The 19590-nt window shown below is 40.4% G+C and overlaps 1 protein-coding gene and 1 long non-coding RNA gene across 2 annotated transcripts in view; one reads left to right on the top strand and one right to left on the bottom strand.

Moving 5' to 3' along the window:
- The window catches only part of LOC110135861 (uncharacterized), a 127034-nt gene that overhangs the window by 94692 nt on the left and 12752 nt on the right, over nucleotides 1–19590 (bottom strand). The window lies entirely within an intron of this gene.
- The window catches only part of SCOC (short coiled-coil protein), a 39268-nt gene continuing 26079 nt past the window's right edge, over nucleotides 6402–19590 (top strand). Inside the window, exon 1 of the mRNA XM_070474833.1 lies at nucleotides 6402–6624. Coding sequence (XP_070330934.1) covers nucleotides 6549–6624 — 76 coding nt within the window. The 5' untranslated portion in view covers nucleotides 6402–6548. The remainder of the gene's footprint in view (nucleotides 6625–19590) is intronic.

Genomic DNA, 19590 nt, shown 5'->3' with positions numbered 1-19590 from the left:
CAGGTTTCTCAGGAGACAGATGAGGTGGTCTGGTATTCCCATCTCTTGAAGAATTTTCCACAGTTGGTTGTGGTCCACACAGTCAAAGGCTTTAGCGTAGACAATGAATCTGAAATAGATGTTTTTCCTGGACTCCCTTGGTTTATCCATGATTCAATGAATGTTGGCAATTTGATCTCTGGTTAGTCTGCCTCTGTGAAACCCAGCTTGTACATCTGGACATTCTCGGTTCATGTACTACTGAAGCCTAGATTGAAGGATTTTGAGCAGATCCTTGTTAGCGTGTGAAATGAGCACAATTGTACGGTAATTTGAATATTCTTTGGCATTGCCTTTCTTTGGGATTGGAATGAAAACTGACCTTTTCCAGTCCTGTGGCCACTGCTGGTGTCTTCCGAATTTGCTGACATATTGAGTGCAGCATTGTAACAGCATCATTTTTTTTTTTTTAGGATTTTAAATAGCTCAGCTGGAATGTCATCACCTCTACTAGCTTTGTTTGTAGTAATGCTTCCTAAGGTCCACTTGACTTCACACGCTAGGATTTCTGGTTCTAGGTGAGTAACCACATCATCATGGTTATCCAGGTCATTAAGACCTTTTTTGTTTAGTTCAGTGTATTCTTACCATCTCTTCTTAATCTCTTCTGCTTCTGGTAGGTCCTTACCATTTCTGTCCTTTATTATGCCTATTCTTGCACAAAATGTTCTCTTGAGATCTCCAATATTCTGGAAGAGATCTCTAGTCTTTCCCATTCTATTGTTTTCCTCTATTTCTTTGCATTGTTCACTTAAGAAGGTTTTCTTCTCTCCTTGCTCTTCTCTGGAACTCTGTATTCAGTTGGGCATATCTTTCCCTTTCTCCCTTGCCTTTTGCTCCTCTTCTTTCCTCAGCTATTTGTAAAGCTTCCTCAAACCGCTTTGCCTTCTTGCCTAGAGAAAAGTATAAATCTAAAATTTCCTATTTCCTTTCTTACATATTTTAGTATTTGATCTTTAAAATCAACGCATAGAAATACGAATCCAATATTAATCAGATTGTGTATTTCAATACCTGTGATTATAGGGGTCATGCGCCAGGGTGGTTGGAATGTGGATTTTAGACCTTTACTGCCTTAATATGAATTTGCTCTGTCACTTCCTGGTTGTGAGTCTTGAGCAAGTGTGTCCATTTCCTGACAGGGTTGTTGTAAGCAATAATGAGGCTGGTTACAGGTAAACACTTAGAACAGTGATAAGCATAGAGTAATCACTCAACAAATAATAGCTATTATTAGCTACATACCCTGAAAATAAAGTTCTGGCATCACATTAGCCCCCTTTGTAGCTAATGGGTTGAATTAATCCAATTTGCACTAATTTGTCGAAAATATCCAAATAGTCTTGTGAAATTACTCCTAAAGAAAGTTTTCTTTTATACAGCAGAGGAATGCTTAGCACCTCCTTCAGAGATGCCAGTTTCTCTCCAGGAATCTCCTGATTACATATACTCCAGATGTCATAATTGGTACTCAGAGCCCTTAGAGATGTGTCCTGAGTCATTGCTTAGAAAAAGCTCCGAGAAAGCCCACAGTAAACACTAGCTTCCAATGTGCTTCAGTACTGATGTTGAATCTTGAGATCATAACAAAGAGTGTGAGAATCCTGGTTAGTTTACTAATTCTTTTAAGTTTAGGTTTTCTTACCCCAACACCCATTAACATGCAGACATGCACATACCTACACATACACACACAACTATATCCCACACACCCCAGTTTAAAATGAGTGAAAATGATTTGTTATATAACTATTTTGATCTTAATGTTTATGCTTTTGAAGCCTGTTTTAGGGAAGACTGTATTTTAACAAGGTTCTGCATCCTTACCTTAACCTCCTCCCAAGCCTTTTTAATTGTATGAGACATGGTGGAGAGGATACAAGGTCCATCCTGGCTTTATTAATTCTATGATATGCGGTAGACTAGCCTTATGCTGAATTTGAGATTGTAGAGTATGTTATGATTTAAGGAAATAATTCAAATCATTCATTCTTATTATGGAGAGCAAGTGTTAGTTGCTCAGTCCTGTTTGACTCTGCGACACCATGGATTGTAGCCCCCAGACTCCTCTGTCCAGATAAGACTACTAGAGTGAGTTGCCATGCCCTCCTCCAGGGGATCTTTCCAACCTAGGGATCAAACCCAGGTCTCCCACATTGCAGGCAGATTCTTTACCATCTGAACCTTCAGGGAAGTACAATTATGGAGAGATAGGCAAACCATAGATCATTTTTTGTTGTTGTTTTGCCTGATTGGATTTTCTTAATCTTTTTTAAAAATGAGGTGAAATTGATATGGAAAGTGATGAAGTATAATAAAGAATACAAATTAGGGACATTTAGTGCATTCCTAATGTGATCAGCCACCACTTCTCTCTAGTTTCAAACTTTTTCATCACCCAGAAGAACATCCCACAGACACTGGGTAATCACTCCTCATTCCCTCCTTCCTTTATGCCCTGTTTTACGCCTCTGTAGACTTGCCTATTGTGGTTATACCATATAAAAGGGATCATATGTGACTTTTTCTGTTTAGCTTCTTTTATTTAACATAATGTTTTCAAGGTCCATCTAAGTTGTATCATGTGTCAGAACTTTGTTTCTGTTTATTATTGAACAAAATCCCATTGTATTCATATATCACAATCTATTTTTCCATTCATCCATTGATGGGCATTTGGGATGCCGCTATGAATATTTATAATACAAGTTTCTGTGTGGATATATGCTTTAATTTTTCTTGTAGGTAAATACCTAGGAGTGGAATTGCTGGGTCATATAGTAACTCTACGTTCAGCTTTTGGAGGAACTGCCAAAATGTTTACCATGGTGACTGTATCATTGTACATTCCCTCCAGCAATGTACAAAGGTACTTATCCCTTCATATCCTTGCCAATACTTACTTTCCATTTTTGTTGTTGTTTTTATTAAAGCTATACTGGGGGTATGAAGTGATATCTCACTATGGTTTTGATTTTCATTCTCTAATGACCAGTGATACTGAATATCTTCTCATGTGCTTATTGACCATCTGTATATCTTTTTGGAGAAATGTCTGTTCATGCTCTTTGCCCATTTTAAAAACTGGGTTGTTTGTCTCTTTGGTTGAGGTGTGAACAGTTCTTTATATACTCTGGACATTAAACCCTTACCAGCTATGCAATTTTCAAATATTTTCTTCCATCCTATAGGTTGCTTTTTCAGTTTTGATAATGTTTTTAATCAGATATTTTAACTTTTTATGATATCCAACTTATTTATTTTTTGTTGCTCATACTTTTTGTGTCAAATCTAAGAATTCACTGCCAAACTCATACAATCTTCAAATTCATATGGAACTGCAAGAGACCCAAATAGTCAAAACATTATTTAAAGAAGAAAAAGGTATAGTATTCATACTTCCTGATTTCAAGACTTATCACAAAGCTACAGTAATCAAAACAGTGTGGTACTGGCATAAGTACCAATGGAATAAAACTGAGATCCCAGAAATTAAACCCAAACATCATGGCCAATTGATTTTTGATAAGGATACCAAGACCATTCAATAAAGAAAAGAATATTCTCTTCAACAAATAATGTTGGGACAACTGGATATCCAAGGGCAAAAGAAGGAAGTTACATCCCTACCTCACTCATGTACAAAAATTAACTCAAAATGGATAAACAACCTAAATTTAAGAACTAAAACAATAAAATTAGTAGAAGAAAACAGGAGTAAATATTTGCCATAGACAATTTAAATCCACAGATAATTCTCCACTCTAGTTTAAGGTGAATATCTTTCCCATGATAACTTTGCCCAAAGACTATGGGAATGGTATCAGAGCTGACTGACTTGAGTTTTTATCTCCATCGCTCCTCTGTCCATTAAGATAGATACTTCAGGAGAAATGCCACTGAAAGTAATCAGAAAGAAGGCAAAAACAAGCAAACAAAAACAACAATCATAACAAAAATAAGTGCCTAGGCTAATCCTAACAAAAAGTACAATTGGCTACGAGTTATAAAAACAAAACCCAAATACACAAGTTAAACTAAACACACCCTTTGGTTTCTAAATTCTTTGCCAGGAATAAGGATAATAGTGATTAACAGCACAGACCCCAAATCCAGAGGGCCTGGATTACAATCCTAGCCTTACTTAGCTGCTTATTATTTTACTTAATCTCTCCATGCCTCAGCTTGCTCACCTTTAAAATAGGCACTAATATTAGTGCCTACTTCATGGGATTGTTGCCTAGCACATAGTAACTACTTCAGTGTGTGCTATTATTTCTAGGACTGACAGAGGATGGATCAGGCAAAAGAGGTATTTCTATGCTTCCATGATTATGTATACAGTTGCTTAAAAAAGCAGCTTATATTGTGGCCATTAGCATATGCCTTATAGACCTTCAACTTTGGCGTAACTGAGGAAGGGCTCCAGCTGCTGTGCTCTGAAATCCAACACCGTGTTTGCAAAAGGTCTCACTTCCCACCAGCTGCTCCTAGCCAGTAACTAAGTGCCTGTAGAAATGCTAAGGGAGGTCATTCCTGGGAGGCAAAGGACTCCTCTTATGGTCAACTTTGGCTCAAGTCCCCTTTGACAACCTTGTTGAAATTTCCTTACTCTGAAGGACAAGTTAGACTTCCTATTCTGCTTTGTCTTCACTCTGGGTCAGTTCTGCATCATGATCTGATGGCTCTCACAGCCTTTCCTGTTTCCTTCCCTTTAAATCTCACCTTAGTGTCAGATTCTTAGAGGACTTGGACTAACACAGTCTGGCATTCAAGCTCTCTTGGCTCTGAACTTAACCTATATGCTGCCTTATCTCCTACCTCTCGTGGTTGTTCTTGTGGTCTGACTCTTTACAACCCCATGGGCTGCAGCACACCAGGCTCCTCTGTCCTCTACTATCTCCCAGAATTTGCTCAAATTCATGTTTATTGAGTCGGTGATGCTTTCTAACTATCTCATCCTCTGTCTCCCCCTTCTCCTTTCACCTTCAATCCTTCCCAGCATCAAGGGGTCTTTTCCAGCGAGTCAGCTCTTCACATCAAGTGGCCAAAGTATTGGAACCTAGCAACAGTCCTTGTAATGAATATTCAGGGTTGATTTCCTTTAGGATTGACTGGCTTGATCTCCTACTTCTTAGCTGCTTGTATCTTCCACTCTTGGTTTCCAAATGTGCCTTGTGCTTCTGCATTTCTGAGCCTTTGCCCATGCCCCTTCACCAAGAACGCACTCACCATCTGGCCATTTTTGCCTTTTGGATGACACTTGTCACCAGTCATGCATCTCAAATGTCATCTTCTCTAAGCCTTTAAGATCTTTACCTTCTCTAAACCTCAAGGACTCTTGCTTTTGAGCTTTTTATTAAGCTTCTTAACAGCAATAATTATTTCTTACTTTGAGCCCTCCAAAGTCCCCCAGGTGTATCAAACAGGTAGTCACAAATACGTGCAGGATAGAATTGGAAAATTAGGGGCAATTCTATGCTAGTGAATTTAACTTTTAACATTTAGGATTTCCAACAGCTTACATCCATTTTGATTGATAAAGCAACAATGAACTCAGATGAATTAAAAAAAATCCCAATGTTCAAAGCACTTAGAGCAAAATGTGGCCTGCAGTAACTCAGTTTTAATATCTGCTTGAAATTCTTTATCAGATTTGGCTGATTTCCACCCCTTAAAGAGTGATGATGTAAAATTCTAAAATCATTTTGGTTTTGTCTATGTATACGAATGGGGACTAAGAGACAAAGAAAAGCAGCTATAAAAAAGGGTTTCCTCCTCTAGCAAAGGGCCCTAGGCTTCAGGACTGGGATGGCCAACATCTCTCTCCTTCAGCCCCTCCAGAAGTAGAGAAAGGAGATTCTGACATTTTTACGAGCTTTCATGGAGTGAGGTACATACAGAGTAATATGAAAGGGCATTGATGAGCTTAATATGCATAGAATCTTAGTCCCTCGCATATTAGGGTCATTATTATAGTTGACACATATCAAGTGCTTTTTATTTATGTTTAATCCTTACAGAAGACACCCTGATAAAGGACAGGAAATCGAGGCTCTGTAACCAAGTCATGCTAGTAGGTCACTGACCCAAATCCCTAAGAAGTTTATGTAGGCATCCAAAAGATGTATTGATGACATAAAATATATTTCCCTCTCCCCAACCTCACTGCAGGGCTTCTGGGGCAATGTTCTCGGGCAGTTCAGCCTAAGGAAGCTGACACTGGATCTGGCACCCAGCCAGAGTGCAGCAGGAGTGCCAGTTCAACAGCTTTAAAGGTTGTAACTCTTTAACCTGCAGACCCAACCTCTCACCATTTCCGGTGAGGTCTGCAACACTCAGTAAGAACTCTTCAGGTGGAAAACAGGAAGAGGGTGGCTCTTACAAGTATCAGATAGCACCTGCGTGGACGCTCATGTATTAATGATTTAACCAGGGCGATCACATGAGGGAACAGCCGTTTTCCCCTGCCCTCATACTTGTCACTAACAGGCCTGAAAGTGAACAAGATGGACAGGTCCACCAAAGAGGAAGAGGAAGAGGAGGATCGTGCCTTCACCAACATTTCTCTTGCAGATGACACAGGTAAGGAAGAAACTGATGACTTCCGAAACATAAAATTCAGCAAGTGCTCAGCAGCTTTGTAAAACAATAATTGTTATTGTTTTTATTATGATGGTAAAACAGTCATTGTAGATAACTTGAAAAAAAAAGCTACAAAAATAAAACAAAAAAATGTTTAAGAGCCACTTTTCTTTTTCCTTTAAAATTCAGTAATTTAGCTCCTGTGGTTGAATTACATGTACTTTAAAAATCAATCAACAAATAAAAATATAAAATGTTTATTTCCTGGAGACTCAGGAAACATGATCTTAAAGTTGTTACTAAAGCAACCTATGATATTATTACCCGAATTTGTTCAATTATAGTCCATTTTTTCTCTGTTATGTGAAGTTTCATCATTTCTGGTAAATGAACTAGAATACTCTGCAATTCACTTTAAAATCTGTCACAGAACATGTCTGGTTTTTAAGCAAGGACAAAGTTTGCTAAATTCCACGTGAAAGAAGGAAAAAGAAGGGAGTGGTGTTTCTAACATGCTGATGGAAGGGATAACTACAGTTCGTTCAACATCAGGGAGAAAACAGACACTGTCTGACTTGGGAGTGCATGCTCAGTCGCTCAGGCGAGTCTGACTCTTTGTGACCCCATGAATTGTAACCGGCCAGGCTCCTCTGTCCATGGAATTTTACAGGCAAGAAATACTGGAGTGGGTTGCTATTTCCTCCTCCAGGGGTCTTCCACACCCAGGGGTTGAACCCGCATCTCCTGCACCTTGCACAATGTTAACTGGAAAGACTTCCCACCTATAAGCACCCAAGTGTTGTGTGTGTGCGTGTGTGTTAGTGGCACTGTTTTATATCCAAGTTCCCTCAGCAAAATCATAGTTATTAATAGAAGCCAGCAAGACTCAGCTAAGCAATGGGGGTTACTGATTTTGATTAACCGAGAGCAAAGCATGAATATTTAACATCAATTGCTCTTTCATACAGCCACGCTTCTCCACTTTCTCCCTAAATGCTCAGATTCAAAAAGCCTCTTTCTAAAGTGCGGCCAGACAATTAGCACGAACTGCCAGCCAGCTTCCCCTCCTGGCACCGCATAAACATGCTGAGGGCTTTGAAAAATCAAAGAGGAGCATTTTCAGTCTTTACGACAGGAGGAAAGGTACAACAAGGTCTGGGGTTTGTCGAAGAAAAGGGATACCGCTGGCCTTCACATGCTCCCATCAGGGTGTTTTAGAAAAATGACAGGGCTGGAGAAGGCAGTGAAGGGAACAAAGACCAGGGAAACTTGCCCCTTAGCTTCTAGAAGGCACGATGAGCGCTAGGCATGCGCTTGGGGAGTCCTATATGCCATGGGGCGGTTGCAGTTCCTACAGACTGCTGGCTTGCTCCGAATTCACCCCCCATCCTGGGGCAGGATTCTTTCTCCCTTGTAACGTGGGCTGGGCCTGAAAGAGATGGTCGGCAAGGCAGAGAAGGAGTCTTTGTGAAACCGAGATCTTTCATCCAGCCCAGGGCAGGGCCTCAACTCTGCCGTCTGCGTCTCACCATCTGCTACCCTCACACTTTCCGGCCGGACGAAAAGAGACGAGGGCGGGGATCTGAATTCAGGTGTCCAATCCACGGCTGCCAATGGAGAGGGTCTCCATCGAAGTTTTGCTTGCTAACCGAGTCTAAGGCCAGGGGCGTAGACTCAGAAACTGAGGAACGGGGATGGAGTAAGCAGGATACCCCTGTTAGTGTGAGAGGCGGCAGCAGAAGGAGGGCTTTGAGGGCACCTGGATCCGACTTAAAGCCTCGTCATTCCTGGTTGGAGGAGTCACAGAATCTCAGGGCATCAGGGGCCTTCAGGGGTGGTCCAGCGTGGGAACCAGTGGTGGGCTGAGGCACTAGCTCTAATTCTGCTGTTTCAGCATTCCAAGATGGAAAATGGAAGTTGTTCCTGTACTTGTAGCAGGAAAGAACTGAAACCCCATGTCCCCTGGCTTTTGGAGATAAATGTATCAATTTGATGAGGGGATACTGGTTTGCTGTTGTTAATAAGAGGTTCTTGGTCCTTGATAAATAAAAACAGGAAGACAAATTATTATGAAACAAATGCAGCTTGTTCACAAATTCACATTAGACTGAACTGCATTTCTTTCAGTAACATCTCTTTCCATGCTGGGTTTCCTGCCAATGGTGTGATAAAAAGCAACTTCTGTGTAAAAATTGATGTAGAACAGGTAATAAGGGTGTCAGTTTCAGCTGGCTGGAGAAGTTGTGAAGTGCCCAGAAGGCCCACACATCCCGTTAGGTAAGTGTGTTACTGAGGAATGAAATTTTTTTCAGCCTAGGTGCAGTATTTTTTTTTTTTTCTCAAATGATTACTAACTTTTAAGGACACAAACACTTATTAAGGTGTTTGGACGTGAATACTTAATTTGTGGAACTGTTTGGTGTCTCTCTTGGCCTTGGAGCACTGAAAAAATTACTTAAAATGAAGGGCACTGTGAACCAAGGTAGTCTGGGAATCTCTGGTCTAAGTGGTACTAAGTCTTTCCCCAAGATTCTGCTCTTGGCCTGCTTTTCCTTTCTCTCTTGTTCCATTCTTACTGTCCATGCTATATACCAGTGACCCTAAAACAGAGCTTGTAAAATAAACCCCTCTAGGGCCAAGCAGTGTATCTGTAGGAAAGAGGCAATGGCCTCTCATCGTTTATTTCATTCGGTTTCCTAAACTATTGAAGAAATGTCAACACTTATCTCAGTGTATTAGGTTTTTCCATTATGTATCTTTTTGTTTTTAAACTTTTTACTTTGAATGTGGTAAGAAGATATAACATGAGAGCTCCTTCCTTTAACAGGTGTTTTAAATACTCTTTTAAGCAATTGTTTACTTTTGGCTGCGCTAGGTCTTCTCTGTTGCGCGTGGGCTTTCTCTAGCTGCAGTGAGCAGGGGCTGCTCGCTAGTCATCGGCTCCTCGTTGCAGAGCACGGGCTTTAGGTGCCTGGGCTTCCGTAGTTGCGGCTCTGGGGCTTAGTCGCCCTGCAGCATGTGGGATCATTCCCAGACTAGGGGTTGAACCTGCGTCCCCTACACTGGCAGGTGGATTCTTAACACTGGACCACCAGAGGAGTCCTCCCTAACACATCTTTAACAGTACAGTACCATTAACCACAGACATAATGCCACTCATCAAATCTCTAGAATAGTCTTACCTTCCTGAAATGTTATACCTGTTGACTAGCAGTTGCCTCTTCCCCCTTGCCCCAGCCCCTGCAGTCATCATTTTGCTTCTGTTTTTCGCTTCTGAGTCTATCTTAGATACCTCATATGAGTGGAATCATACAGTGTTTGTCCTTCTGTGGCTGGCTTGTTTTACCGAGTATAATGTCCACAGGGTTGATCCAATTGTGACTTATTGCAGGACTTCATTCTTTTTTAAGGCTGAATAATGTTCCATTGTATACATATATCACCTTTTTGTTTATCCAGTCACCTGTTGATTTGATGTTTTGGTTGTTTCCACATCTAAGCTATTGTGATTAGGACAGCAGTGAATATGAGAGTGGTACTATCTCTTCAAGATCCTGATTTCAATTATTTTGAGTAAACATCTGGAAGTGGGATTATTCATCATATGGTAGTTCTCTTTTTAAGTTTCTGAGGAATCTCAATACTGTTTTCCATAGTGGCTGCATCATTTTACATTCCCTTCAGTAGTATAAAGTGTTTCACTTTCTCCATATTCTTACCAACACGTGTAGTCTTTGGGGGCTTTTTATTTTGGTTACCATCACAACAGCTGTGAGGTAAGATCTTGTTATGATTTTGATTTGCATTTCACTGGTGATTAGTCATATTGAGCATCTTTTCACTTACCTGCTGGCCATGTTTATGCCTTCTCTAAGGAAACATCTATTGAAGTCCTTTGCCCATTTTTAACTGGGTTATCGACACTTTTGTAACTGAGGAGTTCCTTATATATTTTAGTATAAATTAACCTTTTAAGTGGCCAGTTATACCATTTGCAAATATTTCATCCCATTCTGCCGGTTTCTTTTATATTCGGGTGATTGTTTCCTTTATTGTGAAGGAGTGTTTTCATTGATGTCATCTTCCTTGTCTATTTTTGCACAGTCACCTATGCTTTTGGTGTCATATCTGTCAAATTATTGCCAAGACCAATGTCACAAAGCTTTTCCTCTACAGTTTCTTTTAGGAGTTTTATAGCTTTTGGTCTTACATTTAAGTCTTTAATCCACTTTGAGTTGATTTTTGTGTATGGCGTAAGATAAAGGTCTTCATTTTTCTGTATGTGTACAGTTTTCCTAACACTAGTTGTTAAAGAGACTATTCTTTCCCCATTGAATGTTCTTGGCACCCTGTTGAAGATTAGTTGGCCTACATGTATGGATGTGTTTCTGGACTCTGTATTCTATAGGGTGGTATGTATGTCTTTATGTCAATACCATAGGTTTTTTTTTTTTTTACTATTTTAATTTCTATGCCTTTGTAATATACATTTTATTACACTGAAATCAGGAAGTACGATACTTCTAGCTTTGTTCTTTTTTTCCTTTCAAGATTTTTGAGGCTATCTGGGGTCTTTTGTGATTTCATATTAATTTTAGAGTTGTTTTTTCTACTTCTGTAAAAAATGCCTTTGAGATTTTGATAAGAACTGCATTGAGCATGTAGATTGCTTTGGGTGGTATGGACATTTTAACAATATTAAAGACTTATACCCTGAAAGTTACAAAACAGTGATGAAAGGAATTAAAGGAGATACAAACAAATGGGAAGTCATCACACATCTTTTAAATACAGCAGACAGAAATATTAATATGGTTTATTTCACAGTGATATCTGAAGTTTAATTCTTTCAACAAGGATATGCATTGTTTGCAAATCAAATTATGGGAACATTATTCATTTCTCAACACCTTTTTTCTTAAAACACAGTCCTCTTGGACTAGATTTCATTTTCTACTTTTAACTAGGATAAGAGTACAAGAAAAGTTTACTTTTCTCTTAACTCTACTGTAAGAAAGGCAACAGCGATAGTGATGATAAGATAGCAAACAATGCTGAGCCCTGAGCCAGGGGCCCAGCCAGGTGAGGACAGAGGCTCCTGCAGAACATGTGCCCTCCTCAGAGAGCCCCACTTCTTCCTACTTCTAGCTGACTACTGTCATGAAAGAACAGAAATGCAAAAAAAGCAGAATTTTCAAGAGACATCCAAAATATAGATTCTTTTGGCGGGGGGATGTGCAACTTCCTAATTTTTCTATGTTTTCCACCTAATCCTGATTTTTAAAACAATATCATGGAAGTCCAAATAAAACAGATATTCAGGACAAAAGTGACTGTAGAAGAATCTATTTTCAGACTTCTCAAATCTTCATGATTTGTCTTTATCTCTCTTTAGAGCTTCTGATTCATAATCCGACTGCTTGCTAAATACCTAGTTACGTCCCAGTTGCCAAATGATCTCTTCTTATCCCATGGACACCCCCTAATCTGCTCCCACTTCTGATTCATAATTTTAATGAATGGTCCCATCATCCACCTTGTTCCTTAAGCAAGAAATTCACATGCCATTGTCCCATTCTTATTTCTCACAACCCAATCAAATTGCTTATTCCTGTTGACCTTGAAAATGTTTCTCAAATCAATCTGGCCTCCTCTACCCCCACCACCACTTCCCTGATTAGGCCCCCATTATCTCCCACATAAACCACAGCATCAACTGCCCAACTGTTCTTCCTATTTCAGTTCTTATCCCTTCAAGTCTCTCCTCCACACTGACCATATCACTGCCTCTCCCTGCAAAGACCGATCAATACCTCACATCCCCTGCTGGAAGAAGTTCAAACACTTAACGTGGCATTTAAAGTTTCCCTCTTCCTGGTTCTGCCTATCTCTTCAGTGTCATTTCCTGCCACGTGGTTTCAGCTCAGTAGGAAACACTTAACTCCTATGCACACGCTGTCTATTTCATGCCTCTGGACTTTGCTCCTACTGCTCTCTTTGCCTGGAATAATACCACTCACCCTTTCTTGCCTGGCTAATTCCTGTTTATTCTTTAAGAACCCACCCAGGCATCACTTTCTCCAGGAAGCCTTCGTTGACTTTCCCATACTGATTTAAGTTTCCTTTCTCCTTCCCGAAAACTCCAAAATTACATTTTTTCATAGCATATTATATGAGCTTGTATGTATACGAGCCCCTCTACCCCCTGCTAAGAGACTGTGAACTGCTAAAAGATGGAACCTGGGTTTTAAAATGTCTGTATTTCTGGCACCTAACCCAATGTCTGGTACCTAATAGATGCTCAAAACATTTTTGCCAAATAATTTTGATTGAGTTTCTGTATACACTGGGATGAGAGCCCCTAGCCAAGAATCGACTCCTAGGGTCAACTTTCTTAAATCATTTCTTTCCTATCTCCATTTCTAGGTCAGTTTAGTTCTGCTTTCAGAAAACATTTTTTGACCACTACCATCACATACCAGGTAGTAGACAGGACTTGGCTATTTGGAGAATCAGCTCAGAGTAGTGTGGCAGAAAAGGCTTGAACTTGGGAGTCAAAAATGTCTGGGTTTGAGTCTTTTGGACCTTGAGCGAGTTATTTAACATCCCTGAGCCTCAGTTTCCTCAGTTGTGAAATGATCCTATGAATATGTCTCAGAATTGTTTTGAAGATTAAATGAAATAATAAAGGAAATTTCCTGAAACAGTCTGACTTACTAAGTGTTCAGTATGTTTTAGTTCCTCCTTTGCCCACTTCAAGGAGATCACCCACAAGTTTCTTGAAAGGCTCCAAGATTTGGTCATATCGGTTGTCATGGTAACAGCAGCATCCTGTGGACACAGCCGGGACTGGCTGTTGACATCCTCCTGATAAAGAGGCTTGTGGTAGAAGGGGGAGGTGCGGATGAACAAACTCTTTTAACAAGAGCACGATTCTTTTCTGATACAAATAAGACAGCTCTTCTTTGTCGTCTTCATCCTGGCCCTCACCTTTTCCCTGCCAATGTTCTCAATGCCGTCCTCTTTCATGGCTCTGCCTCCTTCCTGACTCTGCTCGCTAAAACTCTCCTGGATGATATTCAAAGCTGCTTCTGCGTCTGCTTTTGGCATCAGCCAATTAGCCTTCATTGTAAAGTGGTAATAAGCCTCCTGAAGAAGTGGCACAATTGTTGTGTGCTTTTATTTGGTGCTGCTTTCTACCACCGTACAGAAAATGTAACAATACCTGCCTCATGCCCTGCTGAAAGGAGGGTGGGTTTGAAAAGCTTTCTGAAGGCCATCTGCCATCCCCTCAGCCATGCAGCAGATCAGACATGAGGCCCTGCATTAGTTAGCACTCCAAGTAAAAGGTATCAAGGGCCTGTATTCCTTTTCATCTCACCCTCCATTATAATGCAGGCTAAAGAAGGAAACAGACTCGTGGCTACCCAGCTGGGAGACACGCAGAGCCATAGCGGGATCTTGCCTGAGACAGGGAGCAGGCCTTTCTCTGACGGTGAATGGGGCCAGTGTCTGCAGCCAGCAGTTTTCCAATGTCCCCTACCCTGCTGGTAATGGCTCGACTGGGTTACACTGGCCCTCATGGGAGGACCTGGTGGTGGTGAGAGTCTCAGAGTGGAGGCATCCTTACGTACTTACACACGGATGAGGAGAGGGTTGGTCACGTGTGCTGGTCAGGATATGCTCCCCACATCACCTCAGTTTACACCATCCATCCATTTGGCCATGAATATTAACTTAAAAGATTATTCAGACATCCTTAGAGATGTCAAGAGAGATCATCTCTAGTACAGTAGAAATGTTTCTCGTGGATTTGAACGAGCATGTTCATTGTACCAATGATGGCAGAAAGTTTCAGCAAATCTTAATTGGCATTTGGGATCCGTATGAGTAGAGATAATGACATTGGCTGAGTGAAGTCTCATTTCCTGCCAGCTGAATATAATATAGATAGTGACATTAAAAATACCTCCCTGGCCCAGTAAAATGCCCTAGAGATTCAGCGGAAGAGATTTAATAAGAAAAAGGAGATTAATTTTGCTTCTCAGTAGTTTCTGAGAATGCTATGACTCTGGGATCACTAATGTATTGCTAGAAATTGTAAGTGCTCTTTCTGTGAAAAAAAATCTTCCATCAGAGGAAATCTACTTAACTGTAATAATCTAGCATAATGCAAAACCTAGTTTTAATAAACAAGCTTAAGAAATGGAATATTAGGACAGTATCTAAATATTTTCAGTAATCTAGAGTATTCTCTAATTTTCTTATCAAAACACAAGTAGTATTTTGACTCTTTTTTTAAAAGACAAAACCACCCATCAACTGCCCTGCATCAGCAATGTGTTTTTTCTTAGATTGTGGTGATTTAGTCACTAAGTTGTGTCTGACTCTTGCAACCCCATGGACTGTAGCCTGCCAGGCTCTTCTGTCCATGGAATTTTCCAGGCAACAATAATGGAGTGGGCTGCCATTCCCTTCTCCAGGGATCTTCCTGACCCAGGGATCAAACTTGAATCTTCTGCATTGGCAGGTGGATTCTTTACTGCTGAGCCACCAGGGAAGCCCCTTTATTAGATTAACAACAACAAAAATGGGGGAAAGAATGTTAATTTTATATGAAATCCTTCATAATTGTGCTAATTTATTTTTCCTAGAAAAACATCCAGATGAGATTCAAAAAATCAAGGATGAATTTTATTTACCTGAGCTCATGAGCTAAAGAGATGCTGCCCTTCCCTAGGTCCTTTTCCTGCAGAGAAGGGGGCCTAGGTGGCTATTCTCCTTATGTGGACATTCATATCACAAATTCCCCATTTAGACTGGATGAGCTTTGGACCACTTTTCCTCACAGGCCTCCAGCCTACCTGATCTGTTCAGAATTGGAAGGTCAGAGCCTGGTTTCCTTAGAGGCCCTTGGAGTTCCTCTGAGAGACCCTCAGAAAAAAGAATCTGGAGCACAGAGAGAAGGAGGCTTACGCTAAAAAAACAGGGCAGACCGGAGGGACCAGCTTTAGCTGTGTTCATCAACACTTGGAACAGAATTTTTGAATGATCCCAAAGCTCTCAGTGACCCTACAGGAAATAGTATGTACTCCTATCGCAGAATCAGAGTTATTGGAAAAGCTGTTTCAGAAAGACATGTTGTGGTTTCACGGATAGGCTTCAGCCTTTTTTTTCATCCTTGGACTTGACACTGGAAACAGAAGGTGCTCAGTGGCAGCCCACATGAATGGTCCCGGAGAACAGAGAGCCTCCCTCGCTGCCTTTTTCTAAGAACCACCTAGGTCTTCCATCCACCAGCTTCCCAGGGATGCTCGCAGCCAACAGTAGCCTCTTTTTAGCCCTTACTGGCTTGCTTCCCCGTTTAATCATTGTTCCCCTGTTTTCTCACACACACATTTCATTGTCAGCTTAATGACTTTGGCTGTGCACATGCATGGTTTTCTCCTTGCTGGTACCATGACACTCTAAAAACTGTTGGAAAAAGCTTGCATTTTTAAGACACATTTGTCCTTTCTTATCCATTCTGAGAAACTTCACTCCCTTTTCCCAACAGACAAAAGACAACTCTTACTTGCCCATCTGTGTGAATATTGAGCCCTCATTTGCATTGCTGGTGGCAAGATTAGTGGGTTTTTCCAAGGTTATGATAACTATTCAGAAAGATTTGTTTATAGAAGTATTTCAGTTCAGTTCAGTTCAGTCACTCAGTCGTGTCTGACTCTTTGTGACCCCATGAACCGCAGCACGCCAGGCCTCCCTGTCCATCACCAACTCCCGGAGTCCACCCAAACCCATGTCCATTGAGTCAGTGATGCCATCCAACTATCTCATCCTCTTGTTGTCCCCTTCTCCTCCTGCCCTCAATCTTTCCCAGCATCAGGGTCTTTTCCAATGAGTCAGCTCTTCACATGAGGTGGCCAAAGTACTGGAGTTTCAGCTTCAGCATCAGTCCTTCCAATGAACACCCAGGACTGACCTCCTTTAGGATGGACTGGTTGGATCTTCTTGCAGTCCAAGGGACTCTCAAGAGTCTTCTCCAACACCACAGTTTAGGAGATTTTTGTCAACAATTTCCTTACCTTTTTTAATTTTAGTATTTTAAATGGCCTGGGCTTTGTGCCAGGACAGTGTTCCTCAATGTACAGTGGACTCCTGGCCCTTTTGCTTTAAAATATTATAAGAACAGAATTCCTATGTTTACGTTAAATAAAACATAGTTGATGTATAATTTGAGCAACTCAACAGTTGGCAGTTATAATTCAGGCAGACTGAATTTCTTAGCCAGTGCCTTTCTGTGAAATACTTAGTGATCATCAAATACACAATTACCCAGGAATTTCCCAAAGAATAGAGTTTTGTAGAATTTTTTTCTGCTAAAAAAGCAGTAACTCTTTTCTTGATTCATTTTGTAAGTTGAGACATTATCCTTTTTCCATAGTATGAAATCACTTGACATAAAAGAATTAGGCAAATTCACAGCAAACTAGTTATCTTTAGAAAGCAAACTGTGTGTAATACTTCTGTCATGCTCCAGTGATTACATTTTTAAGGACTTTTTAAACTTTTTTTTGAGGGGTACTATGCAGAAAAACTAAAGCAGACATTGGAGAAAGATCATTAGTCAGTTGTCACTTTATTTTTCCCATAGGTTCTCAAATCTGGAGAAATTGAGAGAATCAGTTGGTTTCTTTAGAAATCCTAGTGAACTTTTGGATGTGTGATGTTATCTAAAAAATAACTCATCACCCATCACAATTAAACTAGAAGAGTCACAAAACTAAGCATTTGGAGTAAGCCCACATTTTGTCATGTATCCTTCGATAAATGATAATAAAATTTATTGAGACCTTAATACATTCCAGGCACTGTGCTAAGAATTTCACATTCATTGTCTTATTTAATCCTCACAAATAGCATAACAGATATTATTATATTAATGGATATTATATTAATAGATATTATTACCTCTGTTTTTTTAGATTGAAGACTCGGACTCAGAAGGGTTTAGGAACTGTATTGGGTTGGTCAAAAAGTTCGTTCAGATTTTTCTGTACCATCTTATGGGGAAATTGAACCAACTGTTTGGCCAACTTAATATGAAACAGAACTGGGCAAGCAGTCCAGGTCTGAGAGACTTCAAAGCCTCCATCAAACAACGCATCAGGACATATTACCAGATAGCATAACTGCATTATACTGACAGGGTGGAAACAGTAAGGTGTTCAGGTGCTGGACAATGAAATATGGCCCCCTAGTTATGTTATGAGGTCAGTGTTTCAAAATGTAATCATAGAATCAGAGGGCAAGAAGCACCCCTGAGGCTCGCTAACAATACCGGAGCACGCTCAGACACGAGACAGAGAGTATAAAATCGCACTCAAGTTGTGATTATAACCATGTGAAAGTAATTTATGTGTATGGACCAGGATGGAAGAGAACTCAGGAAAATGTATTTAGTAGTGTGAAGAGATTATGAGCATTACATTTTCATGTTCTATTTATGCAATTATTTTCTTAATGATAAAACTAAAAGGTTTTTCTGATATATGGAAGTAAAACATAAATCCTAACAGGAGTGCTGATTTTGAGACGCATGTGAAAGCACCAGTGCTAGGATTGCTGTTGATCAGTTGCTCAGTTGCGTCCAACTCTTTGTGACCCCGTGGGCTGCAGCACGCCAGGCTGCCCTTGTCCTTCACTATCTCCTGGAGTTTGCTCAGATTCTAGGATTAAGGGCTCCTATCAAAATATCACAACTGCCTTCTGCCTTTTTAGTGATGCATGCAATCAGTTGCCTTAGTGAAATAAAAGGCAGCAAGTGGTAGATTTGGCTATAGGACATGCTAGGCACAGAGGGTGGGAAGCAGGGGAGATAAGACATAAATTGAAAATGCCACCCTTCCACACTTGTTGTTTAGTTGCTCAATCGTGTCTCACTGTTTGCAATTGCGACCCCAGGGACTCCCACTAGACTCCTCCGTCCATGGGGTTTCTCAGGCAAGAATACTGGAGTGGGTTGCCATTTCCTTCTTCAGGGGAATCTTCCTGACCCAGGGATTGAACCCACATCTCCTGCATTGGGAGGTGGATTCTTTACCACTGAGCCACCAGGGAAGTCGTCATATCTTATTTAAGTTTTACTTTTATTATGAAATAATCTCAAGTACCAAAATTTGGAAGTCCATGAAGAAGGATCCTTTCTCCTGAACTATCTGAGAGTAAGCTTCCAATCTAATGCCCCACCGTCCCCGGATACGTTAGTATGCATTTCCCACAAACAAGGACCCTCAAGGCCTCTCTCCTTCATAATCACAGTACAACCAACGAAGTCAGGAAAATGACATTGGTACATTACTGTCACCTCATCTTCAAAGTGCATTTAAGTCTTGCCAGTTGTCTTGATTATATTTATGACAGTAAAAGCATCCAGTTAGAATCGTACATTGCATTCAGCTGTCACGTTGCTTTAGCCTCCTTCAGTCTGGAACAATTCCTCAATCTTTACTTGACTTCTGTAACCCGGATACTTTGAAAGATTAGGGGGCAGTTATTTTGTAAAAGAGTCCTCAACATTGATACACTTGGCAATAGTGGAAGTGATGCTGTGTTTTGCTCATTGCACCCCATCAGGTGGTACATACTCTCTATTTATCCCTTTACTAGTGAGGTTCACTTTGATCCCTTGCTTACAGTGGTGTCTTACTCCTTCTTTTAATGATTAGCAAGTATTTAGGAGGGGGGATATTTTGAAACCAGCTAATATTGGTTCGATGTGTCTTACAATTAGATTATAAACTCTCTAAGAGACTTTTATATTCTAAGTGACCAACACATTAGGAGTTCAAAGTACACTTTTTGATTGAGATTCACGTATTTATTTTTATAGGGTACAGAACACATATGTCTTCTTTTGGGCTCATGGGTTTAAAATGTACATATCTTTAAAATGTGCAGTCTGATGGA

The sequence above is a fragment of the Odocoileus virginianus genome, chromosome 12 (assembly GCF_023699985.2).
Source record: "Odocoileus virginianus isolate 20LAN1187 ecotype Illinois chromosome 12, Ovbor_1.2, whole genome shotgun sequence".
Lineage (NCBI taxonomy): Eukaryota > Metazoa > Chordata > Mammalia > Artiodactyla > Cervidae > Odocoileus > Odocoileus virginianus.
This window is presented reverse-complemented; position numbering and strand designations above follow the sequence as displayed.